Below are 21,250 nucleotides of genomic sequence, written 5' to 3'. Positions count from 1 at the left end.
TTTCATGGGGTTGGTGCTTAGGTAGCTATACACTAATACTGTTTGCATTTATGTAGGAGTCATTTAGCTGGAGTAAAGGCAAACTCTTTCAACATCTTAACAGACTTCACCTTATCAACTGGAATTTAGGTTCTCATATGAATCAGTATTTAATTGTTTATTGTGATTAATCTGCTTAAAGCTCAAGTGACTGCTTCCTTTTCTGGACAAAGCAGAATATGAGGAATTAACATGAGGCTTGTGTTGTTGTTGTTGTTGTTTTTTTGTGGAACTGTGTGACCGTTTTCAGAATCTTCCTCCAGACCGAAAACAATCTGCAGTACCTGTTTACTCGGGTCCTCTTACAAGGAGAAGTCTTTCTATACCTACCTGTATGGACTCACCCATGAAAGACACCCTCTGGTAAGAACTAAAAACACAGCAACTGCACTACGGTGTCTTTTAAGTGTGAATTTCAATTCTCTCCCTTACCCTATTATAAGCAGACAGTGGGAGCTGGGAGAAGTAAATTTCTAAAGAATTTGTCCTTTGTTTCTCATCAGTGTACTGTCTTAGCTGAATGTAATTTTATGGCAGAACAGTCAAAGAAGGCTCTTGCTTAAGGCAGAGCTACTTGATAGGTTCTTTTGAGGATTGCACTACTTTTTATTTTTTACTTTAAGAGACCTTCCCCACCACAAAAAGAAAATCCTGAATATAGTCACTACAGTGTTAAGTCTCTGCTAAAATCCATTTTTCCATACCTAAAGGAGCTTTACAAACCACTCTGCTTTGACTACGACTGCAGTCAACTTTGGACCATGCGCCAGTTGTGGACAGGATAACACTGCATTTTTCATTGAGTTCTGTGCTTTTGTTTTCCCAGTTGGCGTAATTAACTGATGAGCCATCGAGCCAATACAGGGACTGATCTGTTGAGAAAAATTTGCTTAGTTAGGTCACCAAAATATTCTCTAATACTACAATGAATGTAGCTCACGAGCTATTGAACTATTACTTTACACTGCTAAAAGAATCAGAGTTGATAATACCTATTCTGTACATTTAAAGCAATAAATATGAGCACATCACTTTTAGCCACACCTCTTCTCCAGGCCTGATGCATTTGGATGGAAGTGACAGCACCATCAAGCATCAATGAAAGTGTTGGAGAAAATGAACTTCACTGATTCCTGATTATCTCAGGTGAGCATTGGGAAGGGACTTAACACATGATGAAGTATAAAGGGCTCTGTCCTGCTAAGTGAGGGATGCCAACCTCAGACAGGAGTTAGTGTAGGCAACCAATAATACAAAGCTGTATTCTTATTTGAGGATTTATGTATTTTTATTTACCATATGAAACACTCAAGTTCATACATGGTTGCTGCTTCTTACCCTTAGAGCTCTGAGTCAGTCCAAGCCATACTTTCTTGGTGATGAGATCATTCTCCTTTATGTGTGTGCTCACAAATGCATTTTCTTCGGCATCTCCTATGGTCAGAAGTGTTGCTGAAGGATCTAAGGGGAAGAAGAAAATGGTCAGAGTTGTAGCTTCAGAAATTTAAATTGTACTCATACGTTAAGCTTTCTGTGGGAACAATTACAACAAGAAAAAATTGATGATTGCTACTACAGTTAGTTGAAGTAACCTGTAAAAGAAAGACAAACCCTGCACACCCTGAAATACAGTGTAATGTTATACTAGGTAGCTTCAGATGACTGGTTATTCAAGCAGGTCACATGAAATAAAATGGAGTAAACTTACTGCAGCTGTGAACTTACATGGAAGATATCAAAAGGTACGTCACTGATTCAGAATTTCTAGTCTTGTTCAAGTGATAATCCCTTTTTTTAAAAGGCTCAGCATTTTGCTGAATCACCTTCTTCTCTAAATCAATTGTACCGCATTTTTTTTATATACAGTGTTAAAGAAATTAAGGAGTAAGAGGAAGGAAAGTGTACACACTGAAGTCAAGACTCAGTGTACCAATTCTTTACCACTATATGCAAATATGAGCCAGAAGCTTAATTTAGAGAAAGATTATTTTCTCTTTCAGCCACCAGGGCAGTCTGAATAGAATGGTGAGTCCAGAACTGGGTCTGTTTGCACCTTTTCTTCTTCCTCCTACATAGTGACTTTAACTTTATATCACGTGATTACAAAAATTATGACAGTCACTACCTTCTAAACTAAGGTGAACAAAGATTCTGTACATGAGGCTGCTTAACATTATCTTTTGCGATACGTTCTCCACATAGCTTATCAAATAGGAGAGAGATTCCTTTGACAGAAAAATAGTATGTTTTTAGTAATATCTATAATGTATAATATCTGCATAATATCTATATATCTTTATAATCTTTGGACTATTTGATAGTGGTATCTCTGCAGGCAACTAATGAAAGCATATAATGTGTAAGAAAGCACTGCTAAAAGCACTAACTTTATTTCTAAAAAAAAGTTATTTGTATAAAATTAAATCATTTTCTTCCAAATTGTAAACCTTAAATTTCTGAATCCTCTATGAATTATTATCTGCATTTCCTTTGCAGATATCCACGTGCCAACCAAATTGTCAGCACACTGCAGAGTTTTATCAAGGACCTTAATTGCATGTTCAAAGGTAAAGCTACCTATTAGTTTTCCTAAATTAAAGAATAGCTGAAAAGCTGAAGCATAGCCAGTGTATGGCTTTCATTCTTGTTTTTAATTCTTTTGGTATAATAGACTAATTACATATTGTAATGTGATAAAGAGTCTAAACGTACTCAGTTTCTGGCAGACTTTCTTAGCATCTTCCACATTATATACTGAAAAATTGTAGAACGCCATGTCAAATGCATAACAGTGATCCTTATACTGTATCCACTGTAGTGTTCCACTAATCTGTGGGCATCCTGGGGCTTGGCTCACTTGCTTTTGCTGTAATTGTCTCTCTGGAAAGATAAAGATAACAATGTTATTTCTACTGCAGGAGTTTGTGCGGTTTCTCTGTTGTAGTAACATTAAAGTATTAACAAGGACTACCTCTCCTACCAACATCCATTATTCAATAGGTATATATTCCTTCTTCATGTCTTGTCTTATGTCCATTTTAAATAATTCTACAAGTCCCAAAGACTTGGGAACCTTTTTTTCCTTTTCTTCTCCCTAGAAGTTTTGAAGTTTGGTTTATGTTTGATATAGATTTGATTAAGAAAAAGATTGACATATGTGTAAGTGTTAGAGGTGACCAAGAGAAGACAAGAATTATTTTAGATTTTCACCTCTAGAACAGAGGGAATGAGTCTCCAACAGAGAGACTTAAAAAAAAAACACATGGTCTTTCAGCCTTTGTATCTAGTTCTAAATAAAACATGTGAAAATAGAACACAGAAGAAAACTACATAGTGTTGAAAAGTAATACTTACTGTTTGGAGGACTATAGCAAATAGCACCTTCAGCAACGTTTGTACATTTTGTACGGTTCCAAGATCCTTTAGTATCCAACAGAACACAGTTCTCAGTAGTATTTGAGTTTTCTAATTCCCATGGATAGTAGTCAAAGTCAGTTCCATCTGACCATTCAAAATTAGCTTTGCTTCCCTAATTAAAGAAAGAAAACCACATTTTTAAGCTGCAGTACATGACTGGTTTAAATCTTGTCAGTCATTAATAAGTCATGTAGCAATACTTATCACTTGATGAGTAATAAATTAAAATTCAGGTACCTCATTCTCTCAATCCAAGCATTTCTTAACATAGGAATCCTACCTGTTTGTGCAAACTGAGAAACCATAGGACCTAAGTGTAAACCTGCAGTGTGCCTTGTAATATTCTACAGGGAACGTTTTACTTAATGTAATCCTGTTGTTCCATTTAAGCAGTCTGTCTTCCTTTCTGTGGAGATTAGTAGACATGTTGCAAACTGCTGAACTGCTGGGATGGCTGCAGTGCATAAAGCAGGCCAGGCTCAGCAATGGGTTGCAGTGTCAGCTCAAACTGCAGATACAGCAATGGAAACTCTTGACGATGAAGAGACAGTTGTGAGAAGTGGGGGACCCATTCACGATCAAAGGAGGGGCAGAGGTAGGAAAGGTAAGCATAGAAAACACATCTCTGCTCTCTCTGCAGAGAACTATCCTGCCAAACAAACTACCACTACCTGTTCTGGAGGCAGATTTGGGGAATAATGTGGGAAACAGGGTTGGGACTATGTGCTTTTGCTCCCAGGACAAGCAGACAGCAAAGGACTATGATCTATAGCTTGGCCTTCTGGAAGAAGAGATGCATAACTTGCTAGAGAGCCAATTCCTGAACGGCCTTGAAGAACCAGTCCTGACCTGCACCAAACATGCTCCATATAGCCATATGTCCTATAGTCAGTCTGATTGTGTTATTTTAAAGTTTCAGAGATTCAGAAAAAATAGTAGTAATGTCTCTACATACATTGAAATTGAATATGCTTTAACATATGTTACATGGAAATAGAGCTTCTAAGGATCTGGAAGAAAAATGTGGGAAAATATTTGATGTCATGTACAGAATATTATTTACAAACTCTTACTGAGGTTACTAACAGTACATACTTACATCATGAATTGACAACCCAAGCCACAGAGGATAGCCATCCTGCTTGACAATATCTTCCAGAAATAACTGTTGTGATTCACTGTGTACACTTGCTAGATCGCTCCTATTTTGTTTACATTCTCTCAGTGCCTCATACCACGTTAATTTTTTCTGAAGGATCCTATATGTTCTGTTTCCATGTGGAATAGACTCAGGCAGTCGAGGTTTGTGCTGCTGGGGTCCTATTTCAAAGAAAAGGAAGACAAACTGTACACTTCATTAATATTACTAGGAACATATGGAAAGTGTTAAAATTAATCTGTAACAATGCAAGACGAGTTAATTTTTTTCAGTACAAGCCGCTTAATGTCATGTAAAATCTTCTGCTATTTTGAACATCACAAACAGGCAATGACGGAGTACAGCAAACACATTCAGTCTGCTCAGAATAGTGCAGTAGTTATGCATAGACTGACCCTATACCAACAGGAGCCCATGAGAGTTGTGCCACGTGTTTCAGTGGGAACAAAACCAAAGCCTTGTACAGAAGGTGCTGCAGGACCAGAACTTGAATTATGAGCCTCATCCACCACTCCATAAGTTATACATGAATCTTCTCTACAACTTACCCCTTTCAATTTTACAGGCAAGAATACTGTACACATTATAGTGATGAGCATGCCAACTTTGAGAGTAATTATAAATATCCCAGAAACCATCAAGATTTACACCAGCAAAAAAATTGTTCTTCTTTATGGTAGGTCTTCCCAGCCTCCAGTTATTGTAAGCCAGATGAGTTTCATCATACCACTTCAGAACTTTATCTGTGGAAAATATTGCATATTTATCAAAATGTTGTCATTATGAGTACAAATACCATTTAGCTTTTAATGACATTAACAGATATTCACTTTGGAAAAAAAATCAGCGATGCTCTAAGTTACTCTAAATTAGTTCTGTATACAATGCTAAGTATGTTAGAATTACTCATCCAGGCCCTCTTACATCCTGCTTTCCAGGGAAATCAAATCTAGATGAAACAGAACATACTGGATCTAATTATCACTCAAACAGAAACCATGTCCATAACTATTTTCTTCCAGAAGATAAATACAAATATAAATCATTATTATATGTTTGTATTTGGTTTGACTTGGGCTATATACTGAAACATACACTTAATGCTGCAAGCCATCTCCAATCTAGTTATTACAAAAAAAAAGACAACTTACCACTATCGTCATAAATTACACCCAGCCAGACCCACATAGCCAGACCACTGAATGAATGAAGCTGCTCAGTAACAAAGTTATTCTCTTCTTCATCTCGAACACTCAGAACAAATGCTTCTGGGTCTGTTGATATTTTTTAAAAAAATTACTTTCTTACAGATTCACCTTTCAGTTAGAACAAAGTATTTTTCACTATTATTAACTACTACAAATAGGTTAAAAACACATAAAAGCGAGACAAAAGAACCAAATGAATAGTGGGAAGACAATTCTCAAAGATGTTATCAACAGTGCTTCCCCCGGTTTTGTGGCTAAGACTCAGCTCCAGAGATTTTTATGGTTTCTACCATCTGTCAAGTTTTATTTTCCCTTTACTATTCCTCCCTTTATTATTTTTAGTAAAAATTGGGTGTGTAGAACACAAAGCTATCAGCAATCTTTCACAATGTTCTTAATACTTTTTTATCTAGTAGGCAGATTAAGAGAGACTGAATTGAATCAATTAATGAAAAATCAGTTTATGGAAAGATGCATGTCTTTGAAATGCTAAAAGAATTACTTAATAGAAGAAGGAAGCTGTTCTTAAGTGTATGCTTTGTTCAGGATGAACAGGAAAAGCCCATGTGCTTTTCTGAATTGGACTATTCTCTGCCTGTTTACTTTGTTCACTTCACTGTTCCACAGAACAAGGGAGGAAAAAAATGTACTTGTGACTTTAAAAACAGAATGTTGCCAAGGGGATAACAATTACCCAAACCATTTTAAATTTGCATATTTAAAATAAAAAATTATATGTTTGCCATTTTTCAGAGGTCTCAGAATTCAGTTGTTCCTAGTTATCTCCTTCTCAAACACATGGCCTTGCACTTTTAATCAGAGTAGCACGAGCACAAACAGCATCAGGCAGTGCAACACTAATACACATACCCAAATGCACAGCCTTCCTAAAGGCTCACTTTGTCTTTTTAAGACAGTGACTCAGATCTAAAACTAATCTCCCTCAAGCTGGTACGTCCTTAGATACCAGTAATATAAAGAAGTACTTACTCATTTTCTTGCATAAATGATGAGCTTCTTGAGACTTCAGTTCTTGCCATCTATTTTTTGTTATCATAAAAGTGTAACAATTGTTTCTAAATGATATCCAGGGTGTATTTTTAATCTTATGTGGGCACTTAACTTGTGTAACTTGTTCTTTTTCATTCTTCTCTAAATCAGGAAAGACATGATTAAAACGATTTTACACACCACAGTACATTTTCAGGTAGCATTTTAAAACAAGCAAGATCAATAAAAGTGTCGCCCTCTGGATGTGTGATGTGTTAATGTTTTCAATTTCTTCATGACAGTGAGTTTTTTTTTTTTTTTAAAGTAACTAAATAAGCAGTAAGCATTATAAAAGAACACAAACCCTTACAGCTTGCACAACTGTTAGGTTGCATAGGTTTAAGAATAAAATCGCTACATAAAAATGCTAAGCATGAACAAGTAACTAAAAGCTCTTACTGTGTGAAGGTAATCACCATAACAAATTAGCTATTCCATAGCTGGCAATACATCCTAGTTCTATGACTTTGTTTAATACTTGATAAGTGAGAAGAACTCTTCTTGTAGTTGATTAGAGTGGAAGCACCACTTAATTAAAGATGTCATTATCTAAGTATATACTTTACTGTGACTCTGTATGTACAAAAATGGTTTAACTGTGTCTTCTCACCAAAATATTATTATTAATATTATTATTAATGTTCTCTTAGAGAAGAAATCTGTGATAATCTTAGATCTTTTTCTCTTTGAGAAAGGCGTCATACTCCATATGCATCCCCCCAAAAGCTGTCCTGCTATAATAGATGTATATTTAGATGTCTATTTAGAACAGTTTATGTGAACTGAAGATGACTTTAATTTGCACCTTTCAATTCAGTGTCTACCTCCTGTCTTTCTCCTCCACAGTCAGGTACTCTTACCCTTTTTAGACTTGAATGACTGAAGAGGTCTCAATATTAAGATGTTTATAGTACAGAGGTAGCTCAGTCATCTTCCGCATGCAAGTGGGAGAGATTAGTATGCAATGGTATTAAAGTAACAGTACAAAGGTAGAATCAGTTGACAATATAAAGGGTATAGTCTACCCCAAAGCACTTATGCTGAGTTTGTTTTTATGTAGCCTGTGGATTAAAATCAACAGGTGCATACTACCCTATTTTAAACAAGCTAGTCTGAGGGAATGTAATTTAAAAAAAAGTTTTAATTTTGAAGTTACAATCTGAAATTTTCAAATATGCTTCACTATAAAACAAAATGCAGCTTTTTGAAGTATTTTGCTCGCATACGTACTTTCTGATGAGTAGCAAATAACACCTCGGTTTTCAGAGGAACAGTCAGAAGTTTTCCAGAAGCCGTCAATATCCAAAAACACACATTCTTCACTTGTTTCTTCATCATCTTCAGACCAGCGACTGAAACTAACATGTTTCCCATCCAACCAGCCATAATGTTTTCCACCCTAGCATTGTGCAAATAAAATGGATCAGCTTATATAGTAAATAAAAATAAAATATATATAATATGCATATATAATATGCATATATAAGGTACAGAAAACAAGATAACACATTTACATTGGCCAGAAAGTGCTAAACAGATGGCATTCACAGTGGCTCTCTCTGGTGTGAACTGTTAAATGTTCTGCTACTCTTACATTTTGATCTGTTCACAATATAACAAGCTTTGTTATTTTAAGTTTTGCAGTTGCAAGAATATGAAACAGCTGACGTGGATGACAAATTATCAAATGTTTATGTTTAACTTCTATGCTTATGGAGGAAGGCCAGGCAATGACATGTCCAAATTACATTATTTGCACTTGTAAATCAATGGCAGGTCTAATTACCTGGTCTTGGAAAACTGATACCTGAAAACAGAGTTTCTCCACAGAGAGTCGAAAGTAATTTATCAAGAATTTAACTAATTTAATAAATAAGATGTGCTTCTGCACTGGAGGATGCAGGAGGAATAAGAAAAAGTCCACATGCAACAAGCATGGTACCCTTTAAGAATCTTAGATTTTAAAGTTTTCCTCAGGAAATCTCCTTGACTCATTGTAATTTAAAGTATTTCGTATCTTTCTTCTGTGTGTATGATTCCAGTATTGGAATAACAAGTTTTGTTGATCAATTTCATTAGAATTTCCTTTCATGTGACTTCTTAATTGTGCCCGAACAACCAAGCGTTCCAATATTGAAAAGCTAGTGCATGTCTGAGCTGCATGCAGCAAAATGAATCGATTGATCTTCACGTACAGATTAAGATTCAAAAGAGGAGGGAAAAAAGGTTGTTCTGGTCTCTTCATCTTCATTAAGATGAAATGCCTATTTCCTTTTAAAAAATATTCTCCGTAAAGTATACACTGAAATTTCTATTTTGTTTCCTGCTTTGCCTTGAATACTCAGTAGCCAATTACTGACATAGGAAGAGCGTAACACCATAGATACCAAGTGAGCATGAACCTTTGCAGGTAAGGCTTTTTTCAAACCAGTTTTAACTTTTTTCTTGCAATTATCAAGACTCGTGTTCAGCAAAAAGATAAGCCCTGCAAGCCAAGCCCAGACGTGTTCATTAACAGCTAAGAGTGCTTTCAATCCACACTGAAGATCACCAGGAGGTCCTCTGGCTAATAAAGGCAAAACAGTAAAGCAGTACCTCCTGCACTGACTTTTCCAGAGGATTTAAAAACAAACACACACACACACACAGCCACAGAAGGAAAAAAAAAAAACAACAAAAAAAAAAAAACCCACTAATGCATCTCAGGGATGTCTCCCTCAAATTCAAAACAGAAGTAAAAATAACATGAAGTAACAACAGAGTTTAAGTTGAACTTTAGAATTATATCTCCAGAAGTATTCAATTATTCATTCTGGATTTCATTTGCTACTTCTAGTTTTTCCATTTTAAAACAGATTTTGAGTTGACTTTTTACAATGGTACTGTAAACAGCACTGATGATACTAAAAAATAATATTAATTAGTCATTCATTAACAAAAGAGACAAAAGGTAATATAGTGACCTGTGTTGATGCTACCCTACAATATGTCCCTTCTTCCTATAATCTTTTAAAACAATTGTCTCCTCTTCATCAATCTATTCAGTGGTGTCCAACAACTGACTATGTAACTCAGAGAACAGAAGATTTAGAACATTAATCTTGAGACCCTCTGGATGATTATCACTAAATGCAAGGTTACCCCAGAAATTAACGTGTTATTGCATTTTTAAATTTATTTCATACAACTCTAAAGATTTCCTTAAGCTACAGTCTGAGTGGAAAATAAAACTTACATCTCTGCTGAAGAGCCCAATCCACAGTGGGTGATTATGAAGGGCAGCCTGAACAGCGAGAAAAGCCTGCTGGAACTGATCTGTGATGCTAACCAGCTGCATCTTGCGATTTATGCATGCAGCCATTGCATCATCCCAGGACAAATTCTTCAGAATTACTTCGTATTGAACATTTTGATAGCTGAACGTTTCATTAAGGATTTGCTCTGTCTGATTATCAGCAGCTCCTATGCCTAAATAAGAAATCCAGTTATTAGATGGTTAAACAATGGAATACATTCTAAACTCCCAATTTCTCTGTAACAAACAGAAAAAACCTGTTTGTATGCCCCTGGAAAAAATATCAAAAATACTTTCTTAGGAAGTAGACTATGCTAATGATTTTAGTTAGGAATAAATATCTATAATGCTTTAGACAGAGAAAATATAAAAGCAAAAAAAGCAGGAAGGGCTATTTTCAGCCACTCTATTTTTATCGCTCTCTTTTAACTTGGCTTCACACATTTTTTTATACCTGCTATTTTCATTTAACTGCTAAATAATGTTAAAAATTTCATTAATTGAATAAAAAACATAGTCCATAGCCTCAATTAAATACAGCAGCGGGAAAAAATGACTGCTCTCTGCTGCAAGATAGCAACTGCTATACTTATTCATTTATCTCTGTGGAGCCTGTGGATTTACGCTTATGCAAATCCAATGGGCCATAAGACTTGTCTATACAGATCTCGGTGTACGGCACAGTCCCAGGGTTCCTTACTGCCATCCACACGTATATTGGGAATTGATTCTGTTTCCACATGAACTTAATTAATTATAGAAAATCCACGTTGAATAGGGAGGGCTGTAATTTACTGTTTGTGTTCTTAGCACTGAGTCTCGCCACAGTTATCAGCATCATTCTGAAGGCAGACAGCTCAGTGATGCGTTGCAATTGTGGTTAATAAAATATGCAAACGTTCCCATGGGTGGTAAATTAAAGCATGCAAAGCTAGTAACTCCCCCAAATTTATACATAATAAATAAATATATTTTTCCCCAAAAAAAGGCAGAAGAAACTTGACATGGAAGCATAAAAGGGCACACAGAGAGGAAAAAACACTATAAATAATAATGTTAAAATGGCTAATTGGTAGGCTGACAGAGCCATTTTTCAAAACACAAGAACAGAGAAAAATAATATACATCTGGTATTTACGCACTATTTCCAGCTTTCAGTAGACCATAAAAGTGACAAGGCTGAAACGGACTGTTTGAATTAAGTTGCTTATGTCTGCTGCCAAATGCTTTCTCTTAATATACAGCTTGTAAAAAAGAACCATCAGACCAGAAGAGTCACCACATATCAAGGGGTACCAAACTGGAAACAAGTTAGTAAGGAAAGTGTTCATTTCTGAGAGAGAAAAGAAGTAATTGCTGACAATGAATGTCTCAAGAACTTGTGCAAATCAATCGTATCAAGACTTCTAAGGAATCTGAGTTGTCTTTTTCCTTAGGATAAAGCTCAAGGCAACTTGGACAGGTCTCATAGCTATCCCTGCAACCTTCTGAGATGCCTTTCCACACAAATCACCTTAAAACCCGTATCCCCAGTGGCCTGGACACATACTCTGACAGTCCCAAACCCTTTCTCATTACATCTTCTACAGTTCTGGCTAGGAGGAAATGCTTACTATTTTAGTTAGCCCAGACTGATAATACTCCAATCTATACAGATCAACTTTCTATTAATAAAAAATCTATTTATTTTTTTTTTTATGACTACACCTCTTCCAGCTAGACTTCTGATCTGGACACTTGGAATTTCCAAAATACTTGGCACTGGAATAAAGAATATTTTTATGTTAAATAAGGGGGATAAGCTTGCCTTGCCTATTTGAGAAAGAAGATAAAGAAGAAGGTGAATGTTTTCTTGGGTGTTTATTTTACACAGCTTTTTTTTTCCCTAAGAAGATAGCAAGTTAGTTACTTAAGAGGATTAATTACATAGAAGTACATACTCAAAAGTGGGTATGCTGAATATTAGCCCATAGCAGTAATTAAATGCAAGAGTAGGTATATTTGTTTGATCTAGTTCCAGTAATTTGTGCTGAGCAACCTACATGGCTGTATCGGAATATTATTTTTAGTTCAGATTAAGAAACCCTACTCATGCCAATAAATCTGTGAAGCTAGGGAAAGCCACATCACTGCAAATTATCACTCTTCATGTAAGCCCTCAAGGTTTGCTCTGGGGAGACTGATTTCAACTTCAAGAGCACATGATACCTCATATTCTGATAGTGCTAAAAGCACAAGAGATGTTTAAGTACGGTGAAAATAATGTGAGATTCCTCCCCAGGACTTCTATCTTCCGCAGTTCCAAGGGGGAAGAAGGAGTCACTTGTGCTAGCCCTTGATGTACATGACACCTACATCCCCAGAATGTTAAAGCTCCCATAAGCTGAAGCATGTTTCCAGTGAAACCACGCAGTCAGAATCTCTCAGGAAAACAGATACCTTCTGAAATGGTCTATGAAAAACAAAAGGGAAAATTCTGAATAGCTGATAAAATTTGTCCCACATCATCGCCTTTTCACACTATGCTTTTCCAAAATGTACCTGCTCAGTATCTACAAGAATCTTGCTCTTCAAGTGCAATGATTTACATGTATTAAGAGGTCTTCTGGCATACACATCTTAACAGCAAACTCTGGCTCTAATTTATTTAAATTATTTAGACTCTTCAGATTTACCTGTAGGCCGCTGGCATATACCCAAGAAATGCCTGTCGGCGCAAGCAGTGAAATTCCATGTTCCAACATACTGAGACTTGGGGTCATTGAGGATTACACCACACTGATTGTTAAATTCTTCATCAAAAAGCTGAAAATCATAGATACACTTATCAGACAAAAATAAGGTATAAACATACTTGTGTAGAGAAAGTGAAAGAACATGAGGCTAGGAGTACTTGATGTGTCTGAACTTGTTTAAAAAGTTTCAAAGGAGTGGTGCAATACAGCTTGTCTATTTTCCAAACACTACCAGGTGCTTAGACTCAAAAAGAATTCATAAGCTAAATACGGGGGAAGAACATTATATGAAAAAAATTAACACTTAAAATAAATCTTGTTCGTGGGTGTGATTCCATTATATTTATTATGCTTCACCTTGGTAGAGCAGCATGCTAAATACCGCGATGTATGGTTTACAGATGCTAAGTATAACTGAACTAATAATTATTGATGGCATCTTTTTGATGACTGTTTTTATGTAGTCTTTAAATTGCAGATAGCAATTACAGAAGAGTTGTTAAATAGCTTTTTTTGTGTTTTGTTTTTTTTCCTTCACCTTTCAGTGTTTTATATATCAGTTCAGAAGACATCATACAAATAAAGGTGCAAATAAACAGAATTCCATTACTGTCAGTCACCTCGTCTGCCAATTAAAATCACCACTGGAGGGATCTAGTCTGCCTTTTTTTTTTATTATTTTTTTTTTCCCTTTTCTTTTGATACAATCAGTATTCCAACTTTCATTTTTCAATAGTCAAGAGAAGTTTAATAGTCAAGTGTCAGAACTTACATCCAGAGGAATTTTCCTTAGTCTTCCTGTCAGGAGTGGGTGAAAATTACTATACAACAGTTTACTCCCATCTATCCATTTGTTTTCTCTTGTGCTGAACAAAAACTGCAAGCCAATCCAAATATCTTTTGGCATTTCGGGAAGCAACGATGTTATAAAATCTGTTGGACAAAACAGTAAACATGTACACATTGTGGTTCACACAACAGCAAACACCTGAAAAAACCCTTTTCATAAATAAGATAATGCAACCCCCATTTTTATCAGCTTCATTTTCCTAGTCCTTTAAGATACCCAAAAGCTCATCATTGCCTTCTTTCATAATCAACCCCAAAGGTGTTATCTTTTATCTGAACAGAGCAGTCTATTGGTATTTGCCCTACAAATTTTCAGCTGAGGAGCAAGGAGTATATTTAACTTGTTTTTGCCTTCAGTGCTTTGTATCCTTGCACTCACACAAATTTCAGAAGCTGCTTTTCCACAAGTCTGCATGATCTTCTATTGTCTCCCTGCAGAGAGAACACAAGAGTTCTCTCCTTCCCTCTCCAAAGTGATGAAGGAAGTCATAGCTCCCATCTTTCTCTCATACTGCCATACCCCATAAGGCAGAACCATTTCTTAGATTCTAGCAGTTTGCCCACCCTATCAGAGGAAGTAAGACTGGACAAAGGAAGAGAGGATTAGATGGAAAAAAATCCAGCCAATGAAATCTTAAACCAGAGCCCTCTTACCAAGCATTCTGGAATGAAACAATGGCCTTCAGTGAACCCCCCAGGCAACAAAGGCATTCACTCAGCTTATCTAGATCAGGAAGACAAACTGAAGCTATGTAATTAGCTACTGCTGACATGTCTTAACTACTGGCCACATGCGAGCCTCAGCCTATTTTCTGAGCTATACAAATTCATGGAGAATTTACATGTCAGAACTAGCCACCCTCCTTACACCAATGGGACCAGCCCACAGAAAGAGGCAAGCTCCTTTAAGATCGCACCTTTTTTCCGTGTATGTGGACTTCACTACTGGGGGGAGGAATGGCAGGGGACAAATAAAAACTGCGGTCTTCACAGTACAAAGTCTACAGTCTCAGTTGTTTTTAAACAGGCAAAGAAAAAGATAGAAAATTTTCATTCAGCAGTAACCCTTCTGTCCTTGATCTTTAATGCAAGGTTTTACTTTTTATTTATTTATTTATACTGACTGAATTTCCATGTTTCTAGCAGCACAAACAACAGACAACACATTTTTAACCAGTCTTGGTTTTTTTAGAATGCTCCCAGTATGCCTGTAGATAAGCAAGTGATTTCTATGCTCTAGTTCTCAAGCAGAACTATATTGAGTTTGGAAGAGAAGCTGCACACTAGAAGTGCCCCCAGTTCACCATACCTTGCTCAGCTTGATTTGAGATAGATGGAAGTGAACCTCCAAAAGTTATACACTTTTCATTAGCTGCATTAAATGTTAAATATTCAGATTTCATCTTTAGAAAACACTGAAAAATAAACATAAGAAAAGATTTTTTTCATACCTAAGAAGAAACTCATAAGAAAATGTTTCTAAATCAGCCTTAAAATCTCACTTCATTTCCTGTAATAAAATGTAATTATTTTTCTCAAAAGTATGGGAACCATTACTTGCTAGTAGAATAGCTAGATACAAAAATGATTAATAATCTCACTGAATAGCTTGTCATTCACAGCAGAGGATTAGAATTCAATAACTTTAATCAGCTGTATCAGGATCGTGTACTGTTTTAAGAATGAGAATTCACACCTGTTAAGTCAGACTGGGATGGGCCAAGAACTAACTGTATTGGGATGGGCCAAGAACTAACTGTACTGTGACACATTATCTTTTGCAAGAAACTAGATAGGAACTCAAAAGCTATATTCTGCTATGACTTGAAGTAAATTTGCAAGTCTTGGCACAATACAATGTGCAGATGTGATACACACTCCTTCTTATGTACAGGGAACAGCAACAGGTCATATAATAGGAATCAGTCTAAGATTTCAAATGACTATCTTGAAACGTAGTATTGAAATTTACTATAGGATGGCTTTTGATTTCTGTTGGCTCATTCTTAAAAATTTCCTCTAATTCCTAAGCAAGTTAAATCCTTAAGGTGAGTTGGGAAGCAGAAATCTCATCCTTCCCTTTATAATACTTCTTTTTCTCCAAAACAGAGCATGAGATTAGATAATAAAAACAAAGTTCTTGGACCTAAGTTTATGGTGAGGGGAAAATGAAAATCCTGAAGATTACTGCTTTGAAATTTGAAAGCCATCAAAAAAGGATGGAGAAGTAGAGGAGATGATTGTAATCACTGCATGTAGTTTTCAAAAGCCACCTCCCAGTTCATTCCTGAACACACTGGATACTTCCTTGCCTCTTTCAGCAGGGCACTCCAGCTTACTAAACTATGAAAAATAAGTAATGATAATTGATCTGTGTTTTTTCTGTACCTTATTCCGAAACCGAAGCCAATCCTTAGGGCAACCTCCTGTGACTGGGCGGTAACTGGGATCATGTTTCTCCAGTAAGGAGGCATTATTTTTCTCACAAATGAAGGGCAGTTTCATGTTACAGTTAACTGGGTAGTCTGCAAAAATGTGCATTTTAGAAAACAGTTAAGATAGTTTCTGTCATGCTCTAATTGCCACACATATTTTGACATGATGAAACGTGAAGCAAAGTCCTTTTCAGTACAACTATAGGGAAGTACGATCCAATATAAAGCTTTAAACATAACAGGACAGCAAGAGACAAATGTAAATGATTTATATCAGACAATAGTATGTCATTGTCTGTCATACAGATACGTTGTATGTCATACAGATACAGATTCTGATCTTACTTCCAGTAGCAAAATTTAACATAAGTAGAGGTAACTTCAACAGACAAAAGATGAATTTAAAAGGTTTTGAATATGAGGACATTTTCTAGCATAGAGGGTGTGTAATCTAAAGTCCACTAAAGCGAAAAGAAATTCTGAGTCTGCCCTGTACTGTTTTACATGATTCCAGAATGAACTGGACTGTCTTCCTAGTAAAGTTGAATTTTTGTCTAATAGTAATGAAAACAGGTCAGCAGCGTACAACAGAATCATGGGGGAAATGTGCTTTAAAGTGGAAATGATAATAGACATATTTAGTCTCTAGAGGTTACAAAATTTTCCCAATGTAAAGCAATGTTGCAAAAAGAAAAGAAGCCTCAGGTACCACCAGATAGCATTTACATTACTTTTTGTACCTTTTCCAGTATGACTCCACTACTTAATAAAATTTGCATCTCCAGCTGCATATTCAGTTGCAGGTATTCAGTCAAACTACTCTAACACCACTCTTAATTTCCAGAACTCAGAATATGTTGCATACACACAAAGACCACCAGTGAAACAGATTTCATGTAAATTAATTTGTCATGGAAGGAGTGTCAGTCAATCATTAAAAAATCGTCATAGGAATTCAGGTTTGCCTCTGGACATCAGGAAATATTATGATGGCTCTACTATAAAGAAATAAATTATTCAAAATTGAATCAGACAATCATTAAGAAGCCATTCACTTGTAACTCAGTATCAGTGTGCATTCAAGTATCAGAGTTTTGGCAGAACAGTTTTGTTTTGTTTTTTTAAACATAATAATCACAGAGAGGGGGGAAAAATTGAAAACAACCATACCTCTGTACCAGTTCTTTCTAGAAACATACCAGCAATCCCTCAGGAATCGATCATGGAAGCGTGGAAATAACTGTAAACTGGATACAAACATTTCAGAGTCAATCTCCAATCCAGTGTGATCTTCAGGTGGAAACTCTGATAGCAACAGAGCCAGTACATACAAAAATTTGGGCTGGTAATTGTTTCTACGAGATGCCCTACAACACTGGAAAGGACAGAGGGGGAGAAACTAGACTAGGAACAAACATTTGGTAGGTTCAAAAGTTATATACCATGCCCAAATCAACTGTGTTAAGGAGATGTGCACTACAAGAGTAGATTATTCATTGCATGCTGCAATTGCTAGCACACTGTGAAGACAAGTGAGGGTAATGGTCAACAGCCCATGTTTATCCTTTCTAAAACATTTTGGAAGTAGTATATCACTACAGTACTTTGGCAAATTAAGATTTTTGCTTATAGGAAGCTCATGGTCCTTTGCTGAAGCCACAGACAGCACAATGCAAGGTTTGCTGTGCAGCATCCCAGCTCTACAGGAATACAGTATTAGCTCTCCAAGACTTTCACATTACCTAACTGGGAGAAAGATGTCAAACTGATTTCACATTTCCTGTTTTCAGATATTCTCACCTATCCTCAAAACCAACATAGAGATTTTTTTTCAGAATCTCTTTTTCAGTTCCCAAATTATTAACAAGAAAAAAATGGGCCTAAAATCTAATAAAATTATTTTAAAGATCAATTGAATTCATTAGCTATTAGGGCCCTGTACATTAATGATACACATGACAAGACTAAGGTGTCAACGCCCAACAACCTGAAATCTATAGGACTGGAGAGACTTAGAAGAATTGGATTAAGAATTAAGTTGTCCCTTTTCATCCAAGTCTGTACTATTAATTTACACACATACACATACAGTTATGTATAAATTATTGATGTTGATGCTTTGTAATGGGAACAGAACTCAGACGTTGGCAACTCATTAGAATATTTCAACAATATTTTGAAATATACTTACTTTTTAAGTATATATACATACTGTGCTAAGTATAACTTGCCTTGAGCACCACATAGTTCTCCTACTCCCTCTGCCCTAGGTACTCTGTTGTCTATGTTTAGCATTGCAAGAGTAGGTACAGGTAGATGTAAGCAGATGTGGAGAACAGTGTTCACTGAACAGCGCTGTAGTGTTTCCTAGCTTAGTTCAAATTTATCTTACTTCTTCAGGATGATACAGAAGAAGTAGCCTTTTACAAATTTGGGGATAAAACATTTTCCTTTAGAAACTATTCTACTTAACTATATGCCTAAAAATGACACGAAAAAAGTTTACAATAAAATATTATTCTACATACGGTGAATGATAGCTGTAGCCATAATCAATAAACTTCAGCCACCACTTCTGTTCACTGTTTGATAACTGTGGGGAAAAAAAGAACAAAATGGTATTTCACAATTCATAGACACAAATCTCCAGACTCCATCATCAATAAATCAATGACAAAATTAATTTGATTCAAAGTGTTTTTTTTTAAATAGTGCAGATTTACAATTCTTCAAGAATAGGAAAAGATACAGTTCAAGACGCATGTGCCAGAAAAACAGACCCCTACATCTTATATAAGAAAAGACATACTTCTCTGTAGTGAAAAGTATCTGTTAGATAAAATTCCTTACCTTTTCTATTTGAGATAGTATTGTCCTGAGTTTTGGGTAAGACTCCACAGAGGCTAGATCGCTATCATTTTTCTGACAGTAGGAAATAGCTTCTTGGAAGCTCAGGTTTTTATCTGGTACAAACCATAGCTCCGCACCATCAACAACAAGTGGGGCTCCATGAATTCCAATTTCATCTGTACAGAAGAAGTATCACACATAAGAAATCAATTCTGAAAAACTCATTCTTTTTCTGAATGTAGTGAGAAATTTCAATTTGACACTGGAAAAAAACAACACTAATTCTTGCATTTGGAGCTCTCTCAGAATCAAATCCTATCAGTCGTGACCTTTGCTGTCACCAGAAAGGTATTACAGTAGTAATGTAACAAAACTAATAAAGATACACAGTAGTAACAACTATACATATAAAGTGTTAGAATATACAAAAAGTCCATTTACCTGGCACATACCACTCAGGTGTCTTTGGAGTGCTACCTGTTCAGAGAAAAGAACAGTCACTTCAAGTTCATCCTATAACAAGACTGTGGTCACAAATAATGGAAATCATAGGTTATACTCGTGCTTCTGGGTAAGCATGATGGGGGGCACAAAGGGAAGGAGAAAAATCATACATAGATTTTTATCTAAAATTTTTATAAAGATTTTTATAGTCTAAAACAAGCTGATTCAAAACTAATGGGTGTATTCCATACCTCAGTCTTAAATATCTGTGCTTTTTGTTATTATTATTATTATTGTTTGTTGCTTTTTTATTTTTGTTTGTTTCCCTCTAAAAGAATACTAGTAGCAAAGTAATATTTTATCTACCCATTTCCCCCCAGGACAGGAAAGTCTCATGCCCTGAAAAGCCCTTCAATGAATAACTAAAACACAAAAGCCTAGTGGATTACAGCATGTCTCATACTGCAGGAAAAAAGCTGGATCTGTGCAGAGATGCCATGCCATTCTTTTGCATTCCCTCTGTCTCACTACAGTGAGGAGCTAGTATGCTAACCTTATAGTACGCCAACTTTACCAGAAGAACAAGCAAGAGGCTCATTCACCTAAAGCAGAAGCAGACTGTATACCCAATATGCCTACAGTCATTTAGTTACAAACATCACTTGGCTTATATCACCTCACCCAGTGGGAAAACACTTCTTACTTCATGGGAAAAGAAAGAATACGGGAGCAGTGATACTGCATCCTCCTCCTCATGGTCATTTTTTGATCAATCTTTGAATATTCTAGGTGCATATCAGTTTGTATATCACATGAGCAAGGCATCTCAAGTACTGACTTCTAATGGTCCACAGAGAAAAAAAATAAAACATTGGTTGCAAAGTTTCTGCTATTGGGCAATAATGACAGCTCCATGGCAGATACCTTCTTTTCACTATTGAAACACAAAGAATAGCAAGAAAAATGATGAATTCCTGAAGTTTATAACCCTAGTTCTTGGTCATATTTCTTTGCTGCTTATTTCATATCTTCCAATTTGACAATATTTCAGACATGCTTACCTCCTGTCAGCTAGTTAGATATATTTCACAAAAGCTGTTAACACAAAGGAACTAGAAACACATCACTGAACTCTTTCGTATGAACTGTGTGTAAATGCAGTTTACCTTTTGTTATCTGGCAGACCCATTCTAGTTTAGCTTCACAATCAAAAGGCTTGACATAAAATTCCAGGTCTCTGCCCTCATGGAAATAAAATCTCCAAAATGATCGCCGTGAAAATTGAAAGGTCTGTATAAAAGCAGGAACAGAGAGATCAGTTAATAGAGTATGGGCCTCTGTAATGTAAAATGAAACTGTAAATACCTTTGACAAAGTCAGTATGTGTTACTGTGGCATCAGCCCCATGCAACTTGAAAAAATGAATAGATACAACTGTAACTCTTTAAACTATAATCCTCCATGCTAGCCAAGACTGTGAAGCAATTGTATAAGGGATTTAAGGTCATTCTAGGTATACAAGTCTATTCTTGCAATGTTGTTTCTTCACTATTTTGTAGCACACACAATCTCATCTATGCTTATTACTGAATTACCTGTTGGAACTTCTTTCCCTGAAATAAATTTTCATTTCTCCTCAAAAGAAACACTCATCTGAATCCAGCATAGGAATAATCTTTCTTATCTAAGATTATTTCTTACAATCAACTTTAAGATCTGACTTCACTCTTGCTGATCTCTCCAATAAGGAGAATTTTGTATCATTAAGT

The 21,250-nt window shown here is 36.0% G+C and overlaps 1 protein-coding gene and 1 long non-coding RNA gene across 7 annotated transcripts in view; one reads left to right on the top strand and one right to left on the bottom strand.

The window, feature by feature from the left end:
* Window positions 1-21,250, bottom strand: part of LY75 (lymphocyte antigen 75) — a 45,211-nt gene that overhangs the window by 1,698 nt on the left and 22,263 nt on the right. Inside the window, exons 16-34 of the mRNA XM_035331185.1 lie at window positions 20,648-20,771; window positions 19,479-19,514; window positions 19,038-19,213; window positions 18,716-18,780; window positions 17,358-17,434; window positions 16,141-16,277; window positions 15,062-15,167; window positions 13,676-13,836; window positions 12,844-12,973; window positions 10,109-10,341; window positions 8,104-8,272; window positions 6,814-6,975; window positions 5,767-5,889; window positions 5,164-5,358; window positions 4,556-4,776; window positions 3,394-3,568; window positions 2,752-2,919; window positions 1,378-1,500; window positions 744-911 (exon numbers count right to left, since the gene is read on the bottom strand). Coding sequence (XP_035187076.1) covers window positions 744-911; window positions 1,378-1,500; window positions 2,752-2,919; window positions 3,394-3,568; window positions 4,556-4,776; window positions 5,164-5,358; window positions 5,767-5,889; window positions 6,814-6,975; window positions 8,104-8,272; window positions 10,109-10,341; window positions 12,844-12,973; window positions 13,676-13,836; window positions 15,062-15,167; window positions 16,141-16,277; window positions 17,358-17,434; window positions 18,716-18,780; window positions 19,038-19,213; window positions 19,479-19,514; window positions 20,648-20,771 — 2,749 coding nt within the window. The remainder of the gene's footprint in view (window positions 1-743; window positions 912-1,377; window positions 1,501-2,751; window positions 2,920-3,393; window positions 3,569-4,555; window positions 4,777-5,163; window positions 5,359-5,766; window positions 5,890-6,813; window positions 6,976-8,103; window positions 8,273-10,108; window positions 10,342-12,843; window positions 12,974-13,675; window positions 13,837-15,061; window positions 15,168-16,140; window positions 16,278-17,357; window positions 17,435-18,715; window positions 18,781-19,037; window positions 19,214-19,478; window positions 19,515-20,647; window positions 20,772-21,250) is intronic.
* Window positions 266-13,556, top strand: LOC118169705. Of its 6 annotated transcripts, none has more exons than XR_004752232.1 (6): window positions 266-402; window positions 1,078-1,185; window positions 2,536-2,606; window positions 3,850-4,060; window positions 9,219-9,283; window positions 13,449-13,556. It is a non-coding gene; the product is annotated as an uncharacterized LOC118169705 (long non-coding RNA). The 6 variants fall into 6 exon arrangements; XR_004752233.1 differs by lacking the exon at window positions 13,449-13,556 and adding an exon at window positions 9,919-11,557; XR_004752234.1 differs by lacking the exons at window positions 9,219-9,283; window positions 13,449-13,556 and adding an exon at window positions 9,333-9,519.

The sequence above is a fragment of the Oxyura jamaicensis genome, chromosome 7 (assembly GCF_011077185.1).
Source record: "Oxyura jamaicensis isolate SHBP4307 breed ruddy duck chromosome 7, BPBGC_Ojam_1.0, whole genome shotgun sequence".
NCBI lineage: Eukaryota > Metazoa > Chordata > Aves > Anseriformes > Anatidae > Oxyura > Oxyura jamaicensis.
Note: the sequence above shows the minus strand (reverse complement) of the source record. Positions and strands in the feature narration are given on the sequence as shown.